General features: G+C 49.4%; 1 protein-coding gene across 5 annotated transcripts in view; it reads right to left on the bottom strand.

Moving 5' to 3' along the window:
* RERE (arginine-glutamic acid dipeptide repeats) overlaps positions 1-23958 on the bottom strand; it is a 166826-nt gene that overhangs the window by 40545 nt on the left and 102323 nt on the right. For all 5 annotated transcript variants that reach the window (XM_077190089.1, XM_077190091.1, XM_077190090.1 and 2 more), the window contains 2 exons: positions 19179-19277; positions 1847-1927 (listed from right to left, as the gene is read on the bottom strand). In XM_077190089.1, the coding sequence (XP_077046204.1) occupies positions 1847-1927; positions 19179-19277 (180 nt within the window). The remainder of the gene's footprint in view (positions 1-1846; positions 1928-19178; positions 19278-23958) is intronic.

Genomic DNA, 23958 nt, shown 5'->3' with positions numbered 1-23958 from the left:
ATGAAAAAATGCAGACAGATTAATCCCAAAGCCTTGTCATTTACATTACTCATTATTCCACTTTAAGGAACAGGAGCAAAACTGTACAGTCAAATATTTACTGCAGCCTTTATGCTGCAATCTCTTCCTACAGCAGAAAGGCTGTAAATTTTGGCTGGAAAAGATTGGGAATTAAAGAAAGCAGAAGTGAGGCCTGTGGGCAAAAATAGGAAGCAGAGATTATAAACAACCCGTGGTAGGTCAAAGGTTATTTGTAGATCAGTTACCACAGGGGCTAAAAAAACCCCTGAGCCCAAAGCCATCAACATGATACTTCCCACAGCTCAGACTTCGTATTTAGTCTCCTCTGCAGTAAAAAATTAGACCTAATGAAACAAAAATATCACACTTGAAAAATGAGAGCTTCTGTGAGGTTTAACACCACTTGCAAAACTTTTACAGAAACCCCAAGGCCAAGCTCCAATGTGAGAAGTTAAGCAGCACAAACAGGGGCAGGCACCTGCCCAAACTCTCCATTTTTCAGGGCTTTTTTTTTTCCTCCCCCCTGCAAAATGTTTTTCTCCATCACAAAAAAAAAAAAAAAAAAAAACAAACCCACATTTCATATTGAAAATATAAATTTCAATTTATAAAGACACAATATACTTCAGAGCTCCTGTAAGCTCTGAAGAGGACTTTTTGCCCCTCAGCAAGTTTACCAATCAGCAGAATCCATTTCTAGAAGCAAGCACTGATTTGTTCTAGACCCTTTCTAGGAGATATTCTGGAGCAAAGAGGAAAGGCACGGTACGTGTAGGTTTGCTAGATGCTGATAAGATCCATCCTATTCCAGCATTCCCTCCCAGCTGTCACCTTTCCAGAGCTCCACACCTCACAATCCAACAGGATCCTCGAGTCCACCAAGACCTGAGCAGCAATCTGAGCTTCCTTTCTCAGCAGGATGAGCGAACTCGTAATTGTCTCATCCTCCCCTTCCTTTCTAACTCACACAGTGTTACTATTTACCACCCCGAGATTTGTGTTATCACAGCACTGTCTCACAGGAACCTCGGGGAGGAGAATGGAACCATCCCACAGAAACTGAGAGCTTTTTAAATATCATTACAGCCACGCTCTTCCCCAGCGCACATCCAGCCTGCACACCTACACAAGTCTGAGCGCTCTGTGACGCTTCAAATCCCTGACACGCTGCTAGAAAACAGTCCAGAGCTCCATTTGCACGGAGCTGCCTCCCTGCTAAACCCAGAACAAAAACGAAAGCACTCTCCCAAAGGCTCGAGGACACCTGCAGGACACAGCCCGAGGCTCTTCTGGGGCAAACGGCAAAGGGACCGCGGCTTCCCGAGGCATCCCCATGTCCTGTGCAGGGTTTGGGGTGCAGGGACAGGGTTACATAACCCCGAGAACACCGGGGCACGGCGGGGCCAGGCACGGGAAGGGTTAAGCAGAGCCCGGCGCGGTGCGGGTCACGGCAGACCCCGATCCCATCAGATGCTGCTTTGGTTTAGGTTTTCTCTATTTACCCGCTGCCACTCGAGCCCCGCCGGGTGACACAAAATGTATTATCCCGTCGTAATGTCAGAATTTAAAATTAGATTCGCTCTCCATAAATACACTTCAGCCAGGCTCAGTGGCTCCGTCCAGCCATGACGATTATTTTATGTAACATCTTTCACAGCCCAAGACCTAAAAACTGCACTAAAAACCAGCAGCTGCCTTGGCTGGCTGAGGATTTCTCTTCCGTTTATCTGAGGAGAATTCGGGGTAAAAAGGAAAGAGTTTCGCAAGATCAAACAGCGAAGCAGCGAGAGAAAAAGCGAATTACATAAAGTCCAAATGTACTTACGGTCTCCTTATTGGGAAGCAACTCCTTTCGGATTCTGAAGAAGTTCTTGCCGTACTGCCTCAACCCCTTAATAAACCGTTTCTGCGATAAAAGATAACAAAAACAGCGTGTCAGCAGCAGCAGCAAAAAAAAAAAAATGTTAAAAAAAAAAAAAGATTGAAAAAAATCCCCCAAACGGCGGCGGTGAATCGGCGCCGGGAGCCCGGGGAAGCGAACGCACCTACAGGGCTGCGAACGGGGGAAAGGGCTCGGGAAAGACACCGAAAATCCCCAGCCGCATCCCCTCCTTCCGCCGGCAAGTTCAGCGCTCGGAGCTCCGCCGGAGCCGGGGCCGCTCGGAGCCGCTCGGAGCCGCTCGGGGCCGCGGCCGCTGCCGGAGCCGGGGCCGGGCAGCGCGGGCAGAGCGCGGCGCAGGGCTCGGGGCAGGTGCCGCAGGGGTTAAAGGCTCGCAGCCCCCGCGTTCCTCGGCGGGGCTCGCTCGGGCCGGGGCCGGGCAGCGGGGCCGGGCGCGGAGCGGAGCCGAGCCCCGGAGCAGCCGCGCAGGGCCGGGCGGAGGCGGCGGCGCCCAGCGTGTGATGGCGGCGGGGCTGGGCGGGCGGCTCCGCGGGGCGCGCCGCAAAAGGCGGCCTGGATCGCCGGCCCCCCTCAGCCGCGGGCCCGGGCCCGGCCCCGGCACCGCCGCCGCCTCCTCCGCCCGCCGGGCTCGGCCCCGACGCCGCCCCCGGCAGCCCCGGCAGCGGCCGCCGCCCGGCCCCGGGCCCGGCAGCCGCCAGCGCCGAGCGGCCGCGGCACCGCTCCCTGCTCGCTCCTGCTCGTCCTCTCTCCCTCCCGCTCGTCCTCGTCCTCTCCCGGCCCCTTCCCCGCTCCAGCCGCGGCCCGGGGCTCCAGCCCTGCCCGCGGCCTCTCCCGGCACATCCCCACAGGAGCCAGCAGCGATGTAAGGCTGAACAAAGTGCCTCTCTCTATTCTAGAGAAGGACTTCTTCCTTCCCTGTGCACACCGGAATAAAAAGGCTTTTTCCTTTCCTATCAACACCGTATGCAGGTTTTAACAACAAGCAAATAGGAAATTTCTGCCTGCAAAACCGATAGGGGATGGTGAGTATGTGGGCCCTACTATTCCAGGGAAAGGAGGGAAATGACAATTCCTAATTCCCTAAAAAGAAACAAGCAAAAAAAAAAAAATATAAAAGGCCTTTTCCTTTGCTATAAACACTGTGTACAGCTATAAACAACGAGCAAATAACAAATCCTGTCTGCAAAAAAGATAATGGATGCTGAGTACGTGGGCCCTACTATTCCAGGGAAGGGAGGGAGATGAGATTTTAAAATCCCTGAGAGAGAAACGAGCCTCAAGTTGGCTTAATGTATTTTGGATCACATCTTTTTGCAAACATCTGCTGGAAGGAGGTGGGCAGGGATCGGAGGCTTCCATGGAGGGCATGAGGACTCCCAAAAAGGTGAATTCTCTGCTCAAACGGAGCTCCCGGCTCCCAGCACAGCCCTGGATGCAGGAAGAGCCTGTCTGGAGCCTCCAGGATCCTGCAGGTTTGCTTGCACAGGGATCTATCCTCACCTAACCCTGACCCTCAGAACCAGCAAGACTGCAGAGTTCGCCAGGAACGTGCCCGGGGCCACGGAGACGGGAATTAACCAGCGCTTGTAAAGGCTTGGAGATTACAGTGTGAGATTTACTCATACCCACCTGCTCCATGCCCACAGCCCACACAGCGCCCCGGAGTGCAGCGTTCCAGGGCTGCCTGAGCTCCCGAACATGGGAGGTTTTACTGTCTGCCCCCAGACACAGGCAGAAGCCACCAGGTACCTGCAGAGCAGGATGCTGAGTGCCCACAGCTGCTCCCACTCTCATTTTTGTCATTAATGCTGGGCTGGGGGGGTGGATCCCTCCCCTGGCACCACAAAGCTCTGGCGGGTGCTCTGGGCAGGAGAAGGTGGCAGCAGCAGTGACAAACACAGCCCAGCACCACTCCCAGCATCCCAGAGAGCAGAGCAATCCCTGTCTGCAGGAATCCAACAGCTAAATGGGGAAACATGGAAAGGCAGGCACTGCATAAAATGAGAACACCCAATTCCTGTTCCTTATTTTGCCCAAGACTTACTATGGTGCGCTTGAATTCTTGGGCAACCATTTAATTTATTTTTTAAGATTCCTTTTAACCAAACTATGTTATATTTGGGTTGTGTTGTGATTCAACTCTATTAATAAAACCTGTGACAAACTGTTTTCCTTTGACCCCATGGGATGCCAGAAGTTCCTGCTGGAAATGCAAGCCTAGCATGGAGCCCATCAGAATAACAGAATTGGAGGGACCTTGAATGCTGCTCCAAATTTGCAAGTAGGAATGAAGTCAATCCTTCTGGCCAATTCTGCTGTCACCTTTATTGGTGTACAGACCTATCCCTGGGCACTGAGAGACACCCAACTCTAAAGGAGCTTTGTGCCTCTTGGAAAGGCAAGAGAGAGACACTTCTTAATGTACAAATAACAACAAAGCACACCAAAAATCATTTCAGAAACTCAGACAGAAATTCTAAAGCTTAATAATACTTTTTAACAAACCATTTTCAGATTTTCCTTCCTATTCTAGACGTCCATTAATTCAGGCAGCATGGCCCATTCTCCCTGCAGCAAGAACAGGACTTTTCTCCAAGTCACGCCCAACACAGACCTCAAAATGGCTTTAAACACAACAGAACAGAATAGCTGCACACCAAATCAGAGGTGACCTGTTGCTCCCTGGTGTCTCACAAAGCAGAGTGCCTGACACTGATTGAATTTGCTCTCCCCTGCACAATGACATGCACCAGTGCTGCAGGAGATGCTGCACTGCTCGCAGGAGGCATCTGAGAGCGACAGCTGCCAAGCTAAAATAGCCTCAAACACAGGGCTGAGGCTCAGGCCCGTGGATGAGTTTGGGTAAGAAGTGGAAGTGGCTCTGGAGCACAATGGTTTCATTTTTACAAGTACGTAATTTGGATTTTTAGGACAAACATTTCAATTTCAGCACTTCTGTTTAGCTTTAAAAGATTGCTTATGACAGGATTCTGTCAGCATTATTGTTTGTGCCACTCACTGAAGACAAACTGTGCCACAATTAAAGAAGTGCTGTGGGTAATGGAGCAGCTTTAGGAAATCCCAGGGCCTGTGGGGCAGGCGGTGCTGACAGACACAGCTCAGTTTTATGGGGTGGTTTCCATGGCTATTGCCCAGCCCCAGCACGAGGCCTCCTCCTGCCATTTGATAATTTGATGAAATGCATCAGATGCTGCAGCATCCTGCGTGTCACAGGAGCTATAAATAACCAGGGCAGAACAAGGAACAAGCGTGTTAATGTCTGCCTGCTGCTGCTGGCAGGTGCCCTGTGTCACCCAGAGGAACAAACCACAGAGCCTGCAGGTCCCCTGCTTCATCCTGAGGAACAAACCACAGAGCCTGCAGGTCCCCTGCTTCATCCTGAGGAACAAACCTCCTGAGAGAGCCACAGAGCCCTGCAGGTCCCCTGCTTCATCCTGAGGAACAAACCTCCTGACAGGATCCACAGAGCCATGCAGATCCCCTGTGTCACCCAGAGGAACAAACCTCCTGAGAGAGCCACAGAGCCATGCAGGTCCTGCTTCACCCAGAGGAACAAACCTCCTGACAGGATCCACAGAGCCCTGCAGGTCCTGCTTCACCCAGAGGAACAAACCTCCTGGAAGATCCACAGAGCCCTGCAGGTCCCCTGCTTCACCCTGAGGAACAAACCTCCTGAAAGATCCTTGCAGGTCCCCTGTGTCACCCAGAGGAACAAACCTCCTGAAAGAGCCACAGAGCCCTGCAGATCCCCTGTTTCATCCCTAGCCCTGCAGGTCCCTGTTTCATCCCTCCTGACAGGACCCACAGAGCCCTGCAGGTCCCTGTTTCATCCCTCCTGAGAGATCCACAGAGCCCTGCAGATCCCCTGTTTCATCCCTCCTGAGAGAGCCACAGAGCCCTGCAGATCCCCTGTTTCATCCCTCCTGAACGATCCACAGAGCCCTGCAGGGCCCCTGTTTCATCCCTCCTGGCAGGACCCACAGAGCCCTGCAGGTCCCTGTTTCATCCCTCCTGACAGGACCCACAGAGCCCTGCAGGGCCCCTGTTTCATCCCTCCTGACAGGACCCACAGACCCATTCTGTGCCTGACAGAGCTCAGCTGGCACGTTTGGCACGTTTGGCAGTGCCAGCCTGAGCTCCTGCCTTTCCATCGTGCCCAGGTCACAGCCTGGCAGGAGGAGCTGCCTGCTGCAAACCCTGCACCCCGTGTGCTCCTCCACCCCAAGAACTCCAAATGAAGCTGCTGCTGAAAGGGTGCACCAGTAACATCCACTGCAAAAACAACCACCAACCTGCTCAGTCAACTCCCACCTGAAGATTTCCACCTGAAACCTCCAGAGAGGCAGCACAACTCTGATGAACCTGCAGATTCATCACTGCTGTTAAGGTGTCCCTTCTGACGTGGGGCTGCAATCCAGTTCAGAGCTCATTGTTTTCTCTAAGAAATTCCACGTGCTGCTTCATTCCCTCCCTATGATTCCCACCTGGTTAATGAGTGAAGAGCATTGTGTAACGCAAAACATTTACACACAGGGCCTCTTCTGATCTTTCTCAATCCAGGAAATGAGGATTTTATTTCTCAATCTTTCTAATAAAAAACGAAATCAAATCACCTCTTTAGACTATGTCCAAGAACAGTGAGTTCTTCTCTCAACCTTTTCCTTAATTCTAAGCAAATAAAATGGGAGATTTTGCTGTTATGAAAGCAATAAGTTCAGTGCATGTCTGGAAAGGCCAGGCTTTCCAGGCAGATGCCAATGGAAGTTGTCACTACCTTCCATATTTAATATGCATTTTAAAGTTTTATAATAAATATGGTAGGAAAATTTATGAGGTTTCCATTAACAGCAGATAAACAGTAAATACATGAAAGCATCTTTACTTCTTGATCTTCACAAGCTGCAAAACTTCTGTTCAGCGTGCAGCACATTTAGAGATACTTGGAAGGAAAATCACGTTTTCACCCGGTTCTCTCACGCGAAGACACAGAAAACCAAAACGTTTTGGTGGTGTTCATGAGATCCCAGTCTGTATGACAAGGCAGGGATGCTCCCCCTGGAAATTCAAAGCCCTGTGCAGAGTGCAGCCCTGGTCACCCACACAAGCCCTACACTCCCCAGGCCATCTGCCCGGGAGATCAAGTGTCCTCTCTAAACAAACTGACAAGGAATACATCAGCTGAAAGCCTTCGAGGTGCCCGACAATTTGCTCTCTCCCTCCCGACTGCATCGCTTTGTCTTCCTGAAAAATTATCCTGAACAAGGAGAGCCTGGCCCCACAGTGCAGGGACTGAACCCCAGGCTCTGCGGGAGAGGCACCTCCAGCCCGGCTGAGTCCCCAGAGCAGCCACAGCCCAGCCAGTAACAGCTCCCTCGAGGGAATGCCAAGAGATCCTGGATGATAATGACCCCCCTTCCACGGAGCTGCTTTTGTTGGGAACAATGGAGCTCCCATGGTACCTCTGGCTGGCTGGAAATATTGGTATTAAGTGAGCGTGAGCACAGCTGTGTGTAAATGACACATATAAACAGATTAGATTTGTGTATTTATACTGGATGCAAACACATTAATAGCACATTTGCATACCCAGTTGGCTAAATGAGATTGCATGCAGAGCAGGATTACTGGTTACAAACACATTTATTTAGGATTTTCAATAAAGTATTTATATTGCCATTCAGGAGGTCAGGGTGGATTCATCATCCTTTTTCTCCCCTTTGCCTCTGAGGCACACAGAAATGCTCCTGTCATGGATTGCCCAGCCCTCCTCACAGCCAGGCTGGGCGAGGGCTGCAGCCAGCAGGGGCTGAATGAGGTGCTCAGCCCAAAGGCTGCCCCAGGTTCCTCCCAGTGCCTCAATGAAGGGGATGTGTCCTGGTGAGCACAGCATGAGCCATCCCCAAATGCCAGTTCACAAACCTCCTCTTCCCCTGCTCTGTTTAATGCCAGGGATCAATGCAAGAGTCTGCACGAAAGGCAACACGATATTGAAGGTGACACAACAGCTCTCAGGCATTTCCAGAGCTGCAGGAGAATTCAGCTCTTCCTTCAGCCTGGGCCTGGAGCTGTCAGGGTGTTGCTAACCTTTTGTGCTGACCCCAGCTGTATTTTCCCATCAGGATTTTAACCAGAGCTATTTTTACAAAGAGAAAGATTACAGGTTCACCCCAAGCACCAGGCAAAGCTTTGATTCCCACTCTGTGCTGTACCTGTGTCTGGGGGAGGCCCGATGGGAAAGAGAAAACAAAACAGCAGAAAAATAAAATAAAATAAATAAATTTTAAAAAATCAATTCTGTCTAAACGAGGAGCCTTTCTGTTTGCCCTAATTGCACCCTGATTATCAGCTCTGGGATCAAATGCTCCCAAGCCCTCAGCCCCAGGCCCCTCCTGTTAAAAGCCCCACCATAAATCATCCCCAATAAATCATCCCCGGTGCTGGGAGGCACCGGGCCAGGTTGCCAGGCAACCTGAGCAGGAGGGATGCAGGGATGGATGCAGGGATGGACACAGGGATGGATGCAGGGACACAGGGATGGATGGATCCATGGATGGATGGATCCATGGATGGATGGATCCATGGATGGATGGATGGATGCAGGGATGGACGGAGGGATGCAGGGATGGATGCAGGGACGCAGGGATGGATGCAGGGATGGACAGACAGATGGAGGGGAGCTGCTGACAAACAGCCAAGGGGCTGCACCACCAGACTGGTGCCTCCCCACCCCTCCTCAGGCATGGCTGTAAAACCCAAAGCTCCAAAGGCTCCTGTGAGCAACACCTGCTCCTTGCTCCATTCCTGACTGCTGCTGAGCTGTGGGAGGCAGAGACCCCACAGAGATCCCACAGATCATCCAGAGATCCCACAGAGATCCCACAGAGATCCCACAGAGATCCCACAGAGATCCCACAGAGATCCCACAGAGATCCCACAGCCAGTGGCAGCAGCAATGTGATCCCCTAAAGGAGATAAAATCAGAAACCTGAGCCAGCCCAGCCCAAGCAGAGCTGCAGCAGCTGATGCTCAGATCAAACCCTGCCCTGGGCATTAAAGCAGCATCAGCAGCAGGAGAAATGAAACCTGACTTTCCTTTCCTGCAGCTCTGGAAGGGCTGTTGGGTAAAAGCAGCCTCCACTGTGGGAAGAACAGCTCCTGCATCATTCCAGGCATTTCAGCCCTGGTGACCTCACTAATGGTGCCACGTTTCAGCAGGGGATGAAGGGGAGGCAGACATGAACCCCCTCTTGTTTAAGGCTGCTCACTTTGCAGTTTCCTCTTCTCTGCCCCTTTCCAAACCAAGGCACAGAGGGCTGAGGGCAGGAGGATCCTCCAAAGGCAGCAACAAGTCCTGGGCCTGCCCAAAAAGAGCTTTGTGTTTATCCAGCATCCTCTGTCTCCTGCAATCGACAGCTCCTCGGTGCTGCTAACAGAGCTGAAATGATTTGAGTGTGTTTTTTACATAAATGATTTTTTAAAGGCGCCTTTCAAGAGTTAAACAGGACAAAGGTCTGGCACATTTGTGACCCAGAAAAGCAAAACAATGTGCTGCTGACAAGAGACAACAGAAAGCTTTTGATTATACTTCAGATTGCCTTTTCAACAATGAGATTCATTTCTGGTTGTTATCTTAAGCTGCTGTTAAAATGCTGGTATACAAAAAGCCTTCTTGTAGCTCAAAACCAAAGAGCAAGTGAACAGAAGGAGCTGGACATGTTCCTTTTCAAGGACTACCTGAAATATCTTGTGTCATCCTTCAAGGCTCACACAGCATTTCCAGTGAAGTTCCCTACTACAGAAATGTTGTTCCCTTGGGACTTCAACCATTATTGTCAATTATTCTGGAGACAGCTTCTGCAGTCAAACAGGGATTTTTATGCAAATGGCAGAAGGAAACAAATAAAAGCACTTCAAGAGCCTCCAGACTTTGGAGCAATGAACAAATCCAAGAATAATGAGACAAAATGGGATTATCCCTCTCAGAGGCAGGTATTTCTGGAGTGCCCTCCCAGGTAAATCATTAACAGAGGGGCTGTGACTGCAGCCATGCCCAGGGTGGAATTCAGGCACTCAGATACAAATTCCAGGTTTTGACCCTTGCCAAAATGACACCAGGCAACCTCTGGAAACTCCCTAAATTCCTCTCAGAGCAAGGCTGCCACCGGCTGCAGTGGAGTGAGGGGACACCCGAGCATGCAAAGCTCCACGAATGAAATTCTGGGGATGGCAAAATCAAATCCCAGGCTGAGGGACACATCCTCAGTGAGGGGGAGAATGGGGCCAGCAGGGAAAAAGGAACCACAAATAAGAGAGGAAATGATTAAAGATTTGAAAATGAAATGCAGCTGTAACAAAGGTGAAGGCTGCAAAGGGAACCTTGAAGGTGGATATTGTGGAGGGGCAGGGGGAGGGGGCTGAGGCTGTGGAATTGCCTCCCCAGACACGTAGAACTGGACAATACCTCCCATAACAGATACATGAAATATGCACCCTAATAAAGCAGAGGTGCCCTCTTTGCCTTCCCCAATTTGTGGCAAATGGGATGTTTGATTTGAGGGCTGAAGTTATTCCAGAGCAGTGGAGGGGAATGTGCTGCTGGGCCATTTATCAGCTCCTCTAAATGCATAAGGCCTGGCTGATCAATCTCCCCACGGCCTAAAAGCCATATAAATCTGAGGGATGCAGCCAGAGGGCTGGGCCAGCAGGGCCACAAGAACAAAAGGCTGGGGAAACCCAGGGTGGAACAGGCTCGGGGGGAGCAGGGCAGGCTCTGTGAAAGCTGAAACACAACCACAAACCCTCACCACAAAACAGTCACAACCACGAGGCACAAAGCACAGAAACAACTCTGGGCAGAGCAGCAGGATTTCAACTGCAGCCTGTGTCTGGGGGAAGCCCAATGGGAAAGAGAAAACAAACCAGCAGAAAAATAAAATAAAATAAATAAATTTAAAAAAAATCAATTCTGTCTAAACAAGGAGCCTTTCTGTTTGTCTCAATTGCACCCTGATTAACAGAGATCAACACCTGTGAGCCAGCACAGGGATAGCACATGGCAGGGGGACAGCACGGGGACAGCACAGGGCACGGGGATGGCACAGGGATGGCACAGGGCACAGCACAGGGACAGCCCAGGGCAGCTCCCCGTGAGCAGAGAGGAGCTGGGGGCTCCAGGAGCTGCTCTGGGCCAGCCACAGTTCAGGGTGAAGCTCCTCCATGGCCAGGGATGGAGCCCAAACCCCTCCCAGGGCCATTTCCACCCCAAATCTGAGTTTCCTTGCAGCCCACAGGGAGCCCCTCTCGTTGGGGTCACAAAGGAAGGCTCTGCAGCTCCAGCAGAACTCACAGAGCCCTGGACCATCCCGAGCTGGAATCCCCACAGGAGCACTGATCCAGCTCCCACCCTGCCCAGGACAGTCCCTCCCTGAGCCTGGGGCAGTGCCCTGGGAGCCCCTCAGTGCCCACCTCCCTCTGCCTTTGCCACTGTGGAGCTTCCCCTGCGTCCTCCCTGCTGCCAAATCCCTGCCACGGCCCCAGCACCATCAGCTCTGCTGGCACTGCCACCCTTGCAACTCATTAGGGATCTGGGATGCACGCACAAAATGATGAATATTTAGTCCCTATTCATCCACTACAGAAGCAGCCTATTATCAAACAAGTGACACCTTTACAAACTTAAATTAAATAATGGCTCCCGTGGAGGATTCCCAGCCCTGACAGGATGGCAAGTGATTTAAGGAACACGAAGCTGAGCAACTGGTGATGGATGGTGGCTGAGCAGGGGCTGTGTTACAGCCTGCAATGGAACAAATGATCATTTCTCAGCCTAATTGAACGTGGCCGCCCCGCTCGTGCGCTGAGGAGACAAAGCTTGGTAATTTGCTTCATTAAAATGCATTTTTATGTCATCAGAAAGATTAAAAAAAAATTGGTTCTGTTGATAGGGGAGATTAGAAAAATAAAATTTATCATGCAAACAGCACTTGCAAATGAGGTGTATTTTGGCATTCATACTGCTTATGTTGTGCAAGAAAGATAAGCCCTGAGCACTAAAGCACACAGAGCATCCACATTGTGACAGTAATCAACATTTCTTCAATAGGAATTATGTCACTACACCCATTTGAAGAGCATTTTGTCATTTGCTGCTGCAATGGCCACTGGGCCAGAGTAAATAATTCCCAGCTAAGCTGTTGGGCAGAACACAGAGAATCCAGTGACATTCAGGAAGTTTGGGGGCTTGGGGCTGTCAGCCTCGGTGTTCAAACAAAGAATCAAAGTCAAGACTCAGACAGAGACCCAAACTAGCAGGGAAAAAAATCCAAAAATCCAATTTCATCTTGTCAAGTAGCAGACAACGCTGTCATCTGTCTGCACTCACTTTGTTTTAGGGGTTGGGGTTCTTGTGTTTGTAAAGCAATCTTGTTAGGAACAGCAAATTGCCATTCAGACAGCAAACAACTCCTCCAAAATAAAACAGACATTTGCCACGTCAACTAATCCATTTCTGGGCTCTGTGAGTTTAATAAAGTGTAATTCCAACATAAGCAGTTGAAAAGGAGATGCTTTTACCTATATCAACTTGGACTAAGCCAAAATCACTTGGAAAGAAGCTGCAGATTTCTATCACACACTAAACCCAGAAAAATACCAAAGCACTTCGTTATTTATTCCTCTCTTTCAATTGCACTTTCACCACAAGCACCAGAGGTGAGTTACTGCCCCTCCCTCGCTTCTCCAGCCATGCCAGAGGCACTGAGCTCAGAAAATCCCCCTTGTGCTGATCCCTGCACTCCCCAGCTGCTCCTCAGAATGCCATGACTCAGTTTCCTTCTGGAGCAGCACAGGATACAGCAGGAGGGTAAATATAACCCAGACTCCGGATCTATCCCTGAGCAGATAAAATCTGCTAAAATAAAAAGGATAAAAGGTCAGGGAGCAGCAGGCAGGAGCTGGGCCCAGGCAGGAGTCTGGGGCTGTTCTGAGCCCAGGACAAGGCTCTGAGCCCAGCCCAGGGCTCTGCTCTTGGGCTGGGACAGACCCACGGACACCAAACTGACCCTGGGCTGAGCAACAACAGCTCCTTGGGCTCTCTCTGTTTATCAAACCACCCCTGTGCCCTGAGGGAGGACAAAGGCAGCCCCACAGCCCCCAGCAGTGGCTCCCATCTGAAATGCACACCCAGGGATGATGGAGAGTGCCAGGGAGCTCCATTCTTGAGATGCCCTTGAAAATGAGCTGGAAAATTCTGACAACCAACCTCTGTGGTGTTTATTAATCCTGCAGGCAGCACATCCCTCCCCTTGGCAACAGGGAGCTCAGGGGCTGGGAGTGCAAACCCTGCTCTGAAAAACACACCAGGAACTCCTGAGAGCAAACCCTGAGTGCAAACCCTGCTCTGAAACACACCAGGAACTCCTGAGTGCAAACCCTGAGTGCAAACCCTGCTCTAGAACACACCAAGAGCTCCTGAGTGCAAACCCTGAGTGCAAACTCTGCTCTGAAAAACACACCAGGAACTCCTGAGAGCAAACCCTGAGTGCAAACCCTGCTCTGGAACACACCAGGAACTCCTGAGTGCAAACCCTGCCCTGAAAAACACACCAGGAACTCCTGAGTGCAAACCCTGTTCTGGAACACACCAGAGCAGCTCCTGGAGGAAGCCAGGATGGTTTGGGCTGTGCTGGAGCTGGAATTTGGAGTTTCTCCCCCTTCCCACCCAGACACAGCTCCTGGCCAGGCCAAGGGGCTGGGCTGGTGATTTTGGGATCAGCAGCGTGGGAAATGCTCCACAGATAAGAATATTCCACATGAGGGCAGGGAGATGGCAGATCAAGGAGCACACACAGCTCAGCAAACCCCAAAATGATATTGTGAAGGGAACAGCAACTGCTCTGGCAGCTGGGCAAAGATCAGCATCAGGGAAAGCACTGAAATCACCCACTCTGCAGCCAAGGTCACTGACAGGATTTATGGATTTATCCCTCAAGAGCCTTTGCTGAACATGAAATGCTGAAATAATTTTTTTTAATCTCTCCCCCCGCCCCTTTGGGCTCCCTCATTTGCTGGAGGCCTTTAAAATTCATTCCTTTTCACAGCTGGTTAAACAATGGAATCTTTTGGCAAACTAAAAGGACAGAATTGATTGCCCTACACAAACTTTTCTGCACGTATAATTGATTTTTAATTCACTGCCTTATTTCCAAAAGGACTTGACAATAAACTCGGTGCTGTATGTGCAGTATTGATCCCTCTCAACAAGGGCTTGGATCAAAGACTGATGCAAGTTAATCACAAACAAAAGATTGTTATCTTTCATCCTGGAACCTGTATTTAAACCAAATTCCCCTTTTTCAGCTGTACTACACCTTGTATTTTCCAGCTGTACTGCACCTCAGCATTTTGTAAACCTGCCAGCTACTCAGTAACTATAATTTTATGCAACCTTTAAATAACAACTTTTCCCCCCAAGCAGAATAATTTCATCCTTCACTGGTCACTTTTGACTGCGAGGGCTGATGGTTCTTTTCCACTCTGAGCCCTTAGAATGAGACACAGACAAGACCTTCCCACACGTGCTTAAACTAAAATCTGATTTATTCTTCAAACACAGCTCCTACAAGGCCACAGCAATCTGAGTCTGGTGGTTTTTTATCTCAGTGCTCAGCTAAGTTTCAGTTGATCCTGATTATCACAGACGTGGCTGCATCACTAAATCCCAGCCAATGTTCATTTAGTGGGACTCTGTTTGTTTTTGTGGGTAGAGCAATGGCACTGAGCAGCCACTGGTGTCAACCTTCCAAGCCCACTCCAGGAGTCAGCCCTGCAATGTGCTCAGCTTTTCCAATACCCCTTTGTGATTGCTTTCCACTCCTCCACTCCAGAGGCCCTGTTTCAATCTGGCTCTGAATTTCTGTAGCTGCCACATAAACAGTAAATAAAATCCATGGTGCTTTTGCCCCAGTAAGCAGCTCTGAAGAGCCCTGGTTTCAAAGGAGAACATGAGAACAGTGTTTTCATCAGCACACGCTCCAAAAAGGGTGGATGAGACCTTTGAGGATGATTCCAGGCAAAGAAGCCAAGCAAATAAGTCTGTGGGTTTTGCATAAGTAATTCCTTGACCTGCCACACTGGATTACAAATACTTGCAAACATATTAGGAAAGGAGTTTGCTGTATCTTGTCCTTTCTGGCAGAAGCATCTCCACTTGTGCTTTATGATAAACGAGTTTAAGCTGAAGCCAGGTGTGGATATTTGAAAATTTATGAACTTGTAAATCGATGTACACGGCCAATTAGGATTTAGCAGCAGCCAGGATTAACCAGCCCTGCACATAAATGGGGGAGCTTGTTTGAATGGAGGCTGTTTACCTCAACTACTCAACATCAAGAGCCACGTAAAATATTTAAAAGGCAGAATATTTCAAGATAAAAGGCAGACACCAGGGATGGCAGGGGTGGCACTGCCAGCTCTGCACAGGGGTGCACACAGAACCTTCCTAAGAACACTTGGCAGCTTCCTCTGGAGAATTTGATGTGGATGGAGCAAAGCTTAGAGCAGAAGGGAGGAGCTGCCCAGCAAAGGAAGCTCAAGCTCTGCTTCAGCCAGGCCTCCTTCAGCTCGGGAAGGCACAGCACCCAGTTCCAAAGGTGCTGCAATTAAACCTCACCAGGTCTTCATAATCAACACCGAAATGCTAATGAGGAGCACAGCTCCATGCAGGAGAGCATCCCTGTGCAATAAACTGCAGCAGAGCAGCAGCAAGCTCTGCCTGCAGCAAGCATGCATAAATAAACAGAATTAATAACTACCCAAGTGTGGACGGGTGACTTAATCTGTTTCCATTAGATGCAGCTCAGCCCCAGGCCTTTGTGGTATTTAAAATGTGTTCATCATGTTTAATTAAAAACCTAATAAACTGCAGGTTCCTGCAGTTCTGATTCGGATTTCTCTCTGCTGAAAGCCCTATTGATTCCATCAGAACTTTTGCTAAAGAGAGAAAAAAGCACATTGTGAATGAAGAGACAGAAGCGTGAGCTGGACCCGGGCTGTGGGGTGAGCAGCAGCCAGAGCCAGGTCCCCTCCTTCACACCTCACACATGGAGCTCTCCAGAACAGAAACCTTCCCAGCAGAACAGAAACCTTCCCAGCAGAACAGAAACCTTCCCAGCAGGGTCCCCAAACCAGAGATGCTCACTGTACCCTGGGTCCATCACACCCTTTGACAGGTTATTGATCCCACACACCCTTTGATAGGTTATTGATCCCTTTGACAGGTTATTGATCCCACAAACCCTTTGACAGGTCATTGATCCCACAAACCCTTTGATAGGTTATTGATCCCTTTGACAGGTTACTGATCCCTTTGACAGGTTCCTGATCCCACACACCCTTTGACAGGTTATTGATCCCACACACCCTTTGACAGGTTATTGATCCCACAGACCCTTTGATAGGTCATTGATCTCACATGGGAGCTCCCTTCTGCACCTGGAGCAGGCTCAGAACTGCACTGACACCACTGAGGTACAAAAGCCATTCTGCAGGGAAGATTTGCTCCCAGGGTTTTTCATGGTAATTTTTTAAGGACAGTTTATCTTGGGAGATGTTCCCACTGGAAGCACAGCAGGGAATGGAATGGGGGGGTTCATTTAACCTGAGCCCAGCTCCAGGTTTGGGACCTCAACTCCACCACCAGGGCAGGCAGGGGAGGAGCAGAGGCAGTGCCAGACCCAGCTCAGGCTCCAAACCCCTGGCACAGCAGCCAGCAGGGATTGATTGCCCAGTGGGGAGGAGCAGAGCAGCCCCACTGCAGCCCCACTGCATCCCACACCTGCCAAAGACTGACAGGGGCATTTCCAGGGGACACCACGAGGTGCAGAGCAGAACTCACAGCTCTGAGCCCCTGGGCTGGCTCTGAGAGGAGATTTACAAACCAGGACAGCTTTGCTGCCCTCCTCATCCTGCTGCCCGTGGAACTGCAGCCCCTGGGCACCAGGAGATGCTGCTGGGGTTGGGTGTGCTCAGGAGGTCTCAGCCAGGCATGAAATGTGGCAATTGCTGCACCCTGCCCACAGGAGGGAATTCTTGAGCATTGCCAGGGACACCAAGCCCTGCCCATGGAAGCTCTGCTGGAAATGGATGCTGCCAGGTGGGGAAGGAGCCCTCAAAACAGCAAACAGCAGAGCTGGAGCTGCCCTGGCCACTCTCACAGGCTGGGGGCAAGGCTGGCTCTCACCCTGGGCCCCTGCATTTACATTCTGGGACAAAAAGAGCTTTAAAAACAGCCACAGGTTCAGAGGGAAACAACAGAGCCCAGCCCTCATATTTACACAGCCCCCATGTAACTCAATCAGAGGCCAATTTTATCCTCTGTTTAATTCCATCTAAACATCTGCAACCACATCAGCAGCAGGAAAAATAACACAACTCCCATCCTTTGTTTCAGTCAGGTCTGACACTGCCAAGCAGCTCCTGCCTCCCAGTTTGGACACAGGCAGCAGAGCTGCTCTAATGGAAAACAAAGGCTTTGGCCAGCTGAGAGCCCACAAAAAGTTCTAAATGTGCTGCCATTATTATTATCATTATTATCATTATTATTCAGGTTAACTGACCAAAGCTCTGTATCAGGTGTGGGATCTGCTTATTCATCCAACTGCAAACTTAAATCTCAGTATTTAAATTTAAATAAGCCACATCTGCTGGGCTGACAGGAGAGATTTATTACAAGTCCAGCCCAAATAAGGACAGGGGTTGGACCTGGGTCTGCATTTCCCTCAGAACTCTCTGGGATTGTCCCCAGCACGTCCCTGCCCCCTGAGATGAAGGCACACACAGAGTTAATGCTGTTAATGCACACACAGAGTTAATGCACACACAGAGTTCCACTGCTTGGGCCAGATGAGGCTTTGACACCTCAGTGTTTTGTGACCAACACTTCCCTGCAGAATTCCTCTGCAGCTTTAGCTCCCTGTGGGTCAGAGTCCTCTCCGTTTCCCAGGGCTGCAATAGGGAAACCTCTCCTGCAAGGCTCCCAAATGCTCCCAAATGCCCCAAAATGCAGCAGAGCTGCTTTGGGCTGGAGCTGCAGGGAGCAGGAGGCTCTGAGGCTGTGCAGGTGGAGCTCTGCTGTCTATAAATAAGAGCACAGCTTGATCTTTGGCTCTGCCCAGCCTGGAGGGCTGCCAAATGTTTCTGGAAACTTGGATGGAGCAGAACAAGAACAAATATGATAAAATGAGCTGGGGCTGACAATGATTTATGGAGTCAGTGATCATTACTCTGTGCTCACAGGCTGCACTCCTGCAGTAATGCTTCACTTTTCAATAAACTTTGGTTTTTTCCATTGGTAAGGCTCAATTCTCTCTCGTTTAACGTGGGTCACCCAAAGCCCTGAGTGCAGCAGCTCCAGCGCTCACAGCTCAGGGCAGCTGATGGCAAAAAAGGAGAAAAAGCTACAGAGGGAGAAGAAGAGAGGGGCTGGCAGATGGGGCCCTGATGTGTGCAGAGAGCACAGGCTGGAGCCACCTCAGCCCAGGCTCAGCAAGGCCAGGGCAGAGCCCTGCAAGAGCTGGGGCCAGCAGGGCCAGTCCCACACAGAGCTCCCTTCTGGGGTGGGAGCAGAGCAGACCTGAGCAGGGAGAGAGCCCCAGGCCCTGCCATCCTCCCTCCATCCCCAGGCAGCCACAAAGGGTCTTTGCTGGGCTGGAGCCAGCCCCAAACAGGGCTCTGGGCTGGCCCAGCCTCTCCAGCAAGGTTGGAATGAGGAGAGAGCAGAGCACACACTGCAGCTACAGCTCAAGAAACCTCTCCAGACACTGCCTGAATAATTAAAGCCACTAAGAGAACGTGAGAGTTTCCTCCATTAATCAGTTCTATTTCCTAACACCAATGCCAGCTTTATGAGTAGCTTAACAAGATCACATTTTTATTTTTGTTTACTTCTTTAAACACTTCGCCAATTAACCAGCTTCAAAATTGACCCACTCAAGGCAAAAAAAAAAAAAAAATCATCCAAACTTTTCTGCTGCCACTTTTCCATGAGTAATTGATTCTGTCATGCACTGGATCAGGTTCTTTCATTTATACCCCATGCATGTGTATTTTTATTTACACACCCACCCTCTTCCTGCTCATAAAGAAAACCTCTTTAGGAAAGAAAAAAAACCCAAAAACATAAAAAAGCAAGAGCAGCAAGGTGAACCATAAAGGCTGGAGGAGATAAATCATTTCCTACCACTTCATCTTCAGTCCAACACTTCTCAATCAGCTTTGGCACAGGTTTCTTCACCAGGCGCTGCAGGGCTTTCCCAGCATCGTAGTTGCTTTCATGGAGCTGAAAAGAAAGGAGACAAATAGATCATCCCAAGGAATTAGCAGTGATCTGATATTGGAGGGGAAAAAAAACCACTTCAGGGAGCCCACATGAGATGTTCTGTGCCTAATTATTGTTCCTGTTGATGTATGAGGTGAGTGTAAACAACCTGAGGGGGAACTGAGGCTTCTGAGGGGAAGCAGCAGCACCAAACCAAGCAGGGATCCCCCTCCTTCCTCCACCTGCCCCAGGTAATGCTCACCCCAAAGTCCCACTGCTCCCTCCCACTCACAGGGCTCAGTGTGATGTCAGCCACGACAAAATAAAAATTACTACAGGATGGGTGACACTTCACACAGCTTGGCTCCAGTCCCTGTCGTCAGCAGGAGAAAAAAAATTAAATTTAAAAATTTAAAAAATTAAAAAAATTTTAAAAATTTTTAAAAATTAAAAAATTTAAATTTAAAAAATTAAAAAAAAAACAAAAACAAACTTAAAACAAAATAGTTCTAAGGCTCCCGTGGAATGCAATGCCTACTTACAAGCATGAAAATAAGATGTTGCCTTTTCTGCTGGGCACACATTAATTTTCCTCCCTGTTTGCACTCCAGCACTGGGAACAAATCCATCTCAAAGCAAAAAGCACTGTTTGCTTTGCCAGCTCACCTTGCAATGCCTCTTTCCTGTGCATGCCACTACCTAGAGGATTTTTCACTGGGGAGATGTGGCAGTGCTGAGGAGAATGGGGCCCCTGTCTCCCTCCCCAGCAGCAGCAGCAATGCCAGAGCTCTTTGTGGCTTGGAGGGCACCTTTATTCTGCTCAAGGACAACACGTGCTTTTCCCTGGCAGCCCCAGTGCCCCAGCAGCTCAATCTGCAAGGAAAATAAACCAGACAAGCCCAGAAAGAACAGCCTGGGCTGACAGGCAGCTACTCCAGAAAAAGAGAAGTTTACAGGCCAGCAAGGCTGCCCCAGACCAGCCACAGAGTGTATGGGGTGAACGTCTGAGCAAGTAATTCATTAATAACAACCCCAGACCCCATCAGCACAGACATGAGAAGGGCCATGGGGCAGGGAAGACCCCTGTGAAAACATGATACAAGCTGAGAGTCTCCTGAAAAATGTCAATTTTAGCAGGTGGGAGTGGAAAAACAATGTTTTATAAATGCCAGGAGTAGAATAATGCAGCAGAAAGGAAAAATATTTTCTCTAAGTGCTGGAGTTAAATTTACATGTTCCAGTCTGGCTCCTTCTCTGCTCTCTACTTTCAGCCATTTAGTGTTGCTGAGCACTTTATTGGCAAGATCCAGAGTATAAATAACAGCTAATGATGACTGCCTCTGCTTTCATTAACTTCTGCTTGAACTTCTGCAGGTATTTCTATAAACACTGCATCATTGTCCAGCCAGCCAGAGAATCTCCATTTTTAGCATTAACTCTGCATCCAAATTTGGCACCACAGCGAGATTTGATCTGTGAACAACTGCAACAAAGGGAGCCACCACAAATGTACCTTGGAACAGAAAATACAGCAACTTCTGCACCACAGGGCAGGATTAAAGCACAATTGTGGATGTGCACGTGCCCAAAAGGCTCCTTTACATTCATTGCTCTACAGAAAGCCAGGGAAGGGATTTCACATCAAGGCTGCACATTCCACAAGGTTCCAGTTCCCACTGCAGCCTCTGAGCAGAGCTGCCATGGCTGTCTGGGTGATGCCTCAAATAAATTCTCCTTTGGCATGGCTCAGCTGTCAGGCACCTCCAGTCTGTAATGAACCCATGAATTACATCTTGCAGCTCTGACATCTCTGGGCTTGCTCATCAAAATATTGTTCTTCAATTGTAATTTATAACTTAATTTAAATGTCCCTTTCCTGTGACCTTTTTAGAGCAGAGTGCCATTGCATCTGGCAGCTCCTGCTCCAGCAAGGCTTCCTCTGGCAATTACAGCCATTATGCTGTGCCTTGCAAAGCCCAGCTCAGGCAGGCTGCATCCAGGGCTCAGCATTAAATAATTGCACTCCATTAGGAGCACTGAGATCCCAGAGCCTTTTCCTCCAAGGAAAAATTGCTGCAATCTCATGGGAGTTTGACTGAACTGCCTCAGAAGCAGAGGCCCAGCCTGGGGGATTGTTCAGCCAAAGCCACTTTAATGGGGCTGCAGCACCCCCAGCACTGCTGGGACAGCCCTGAACTCCAGAGTTCCCCAGTTCCTGGCTCTGCCATGGGAGGGTGACCTGGCCCACACCCCCAGGTGAGGGAGAAGGAAAATGAGGAGCAGGATGGGCATTAGTGCCATGAGCAGCTCCATCTCTGGCTGTGCTAACTCCAACCCAATACCTGATCTAATACAAAATGTAAGTCAGGCCACTTCTTTCAGTAGCAGAGCTGACAAATTTCAGTGGCTGTGGATGTTCTGTACAGCTATGGACATCATCTTGCCCCACTGTGAAAATGGAATATGCTCCTTTTAACTGTTATCATTTCTAAAGCCCAGCAAGACAGGAGCCCTTTAGGGTATAATTTGGGTATCAGACAAAATCAAACAAAAAAAAACCCAACTTCCATCTCTTTCCCCCAGCTCTAATCTATTTTAGGCACCTAAAGAGCTGCTGCTCAAGATTCCAAAGCCTGATGTTCGTGATGCAGCCACTTTGTTGTGCCAAACAGCCCAAATGCAGCTGCAGAACAGCTGTGGGGCACTGCAGGCAGGGCCAGGGCAAGAAATGCCAATTACCTGCAAAACTCACCACAGCACTTTAAAAACACCTTCAAAACCAGCACTATTTTGCATATTCTCCCAGAATTCTATCAGCAATCACAGCAGTGGGGTTTGGGCCTCTCTGAGCTGCCTGTAAGAGTGAGGATGAGGATGAATGGAAGCTCCAAGGCAGAATTGTCTCCTGCACTGGGACAGGCCTGGGCAGGGAGCCTGGCCCTGCCTGTGTGAACCAGGAGAGCAGCTGCTCATTAACATCACCCACCAGCAAAACCAGTCACAAGGAGAAATGCTAACATATATTTAAATACAATTTTTTTTTTATGCTTTCAACCTCGTCTGTAGTTAATGAACAAGAAAATCTGGTCTAAGGGCAAGTTAAAACAGGGAGTAATTTGTCTGGGTGACATCTTAGTTAGAAGTGAATTTCCTTGCACTGAGATTAGCCTGTCATGTTTGTCACTCATAATGACACGTTCCCATGCAGCAGAGCCATGAGAAGGCACAACAACACTATTAGTAAAGAGAGATTTACACAATATTAGCATATCATTGTTTGGGCTCTCCTCCATGTGCCACTACATGAGCTTAATGGTGCTATTTTTTCATCTGCTGAGGATAAATAGGAGTGGCTGGCTGTGATTTCCCCAGCAGAAACACGAACCAAACCCCAGAGATTCTGAGCTCCACACTGAGCCTGCAGCCTGCCTGCCCCAGGGTCTGCTCCAGGCTTTGGGGTTGCACACAACCCCAGGCAAGGCTGACCCCTGGGAATGAATTCTGCCCCTGCAGCCCTGTCCAATCTGAGCACAAAGCAGGGAAGGGATCCCTGCTTGGCCTGGGAGCAGCACTGCAGAGCCCCTGAGCAGCAGGCACGGGTCAGAAGGAGGAAAGAGGTCATGAGTTCCTGCCTCTGCACTGCTGTGGACACAGAAAGGATCTTAAACCACATCTGGGGCTAAATCAGAGTCTGGAGGGCAAAGAGGAGGGAGGGAACCACTCCCAAACCTCCCCCAGCTCTGCCTCCCCAGCACAGCAAGGTCTGTGCTCAATATTCACCTGGTTCCCTCCTTCCCTGCATTCCCAGACCTGGCACCACCTTCCCCCCGGGCAGGAGGAGCTTTCTGGGATCATTTCCTCACCATTAGGATGGGAAAGACTTGCAGGAGCTGCTGTGTGCCACCCCAGCCCTCCCAGTCCCACAGGGGCACCGTCAGGAGGGCAGCAAACCCCAAAGGAAAACTCAATTTCCCTCCTAAGGGTTGCAGAGACAAATGTGGCAGCAACAGCCAAACAGGACCAGGAGCTGGAGCTCACCTGGAGTGCTGAGTGAACAAGCTTGCAGTGAGCTGAGACATAAATGCATGTATGTGATGTCTGTGTGTTGCATTGTGCCTTCCATGATCTTCATTTCTATCTGGCATAATTAACAATAAATCATTCTGGGGGCTTACAGCACCTGTTATTACATAAATAAAACAGCAGCAAAGGAGCTTGTCAAGACTGATTTATGTGAAGTGCTGCCCTGAAGTTTATTGGATTTCCATAATAAGAAATCATAGCACACCATTTTCTTTTACATTCATCTTCTGGGTTGCATATGGTAATTTCTAAACAAAGACACAACTTAGTGCAGGTTAAGAGGCTCACAAATCATTTATCAGATAAATCTGATCTCTTTTAAATTGGTGGTGAGCTGAAAGACAAAAGATGTGCCATTTTGTCAGGACAACAGGTGAGCTATCTAAACTGTGTCGAGTCAAAAAAGCAGGGTCTCAGAAATAAGTCAAAGTTTCTTAAAATATCCCTGACAGAACTATTATTTATAAGGAAACTCTTTTCTAGAAAAATTCAAAGTGGACAAGGAAAGCATTTAAAGCATTTCCTAAAATAGACATGCAATAGAAACACAAAGAGAAAAGAACCAGAAGAACAAAACCAAAATATTTTGGGACTAATCTCATTTCAGAAGCAAGAACTC

Source organism: Agelaius phoeniceus, chromosome 24, assembly GCF_051311805.1.
Source record: "Agelaius phoeniceus isolate bAgePho1 chromosome 24, bAgePho1.hap1, whole genome shotgun sequence".
Taxonomy (NCBI): Eukaryota; Metazoa; Chordata; class Aves; order Passeriformes; family Icteridae; genus Agelaius; species Agelaius phoeniceus.
This window is presented reverse-complemented; position numbering and strand designations above follow the sequence as displayed.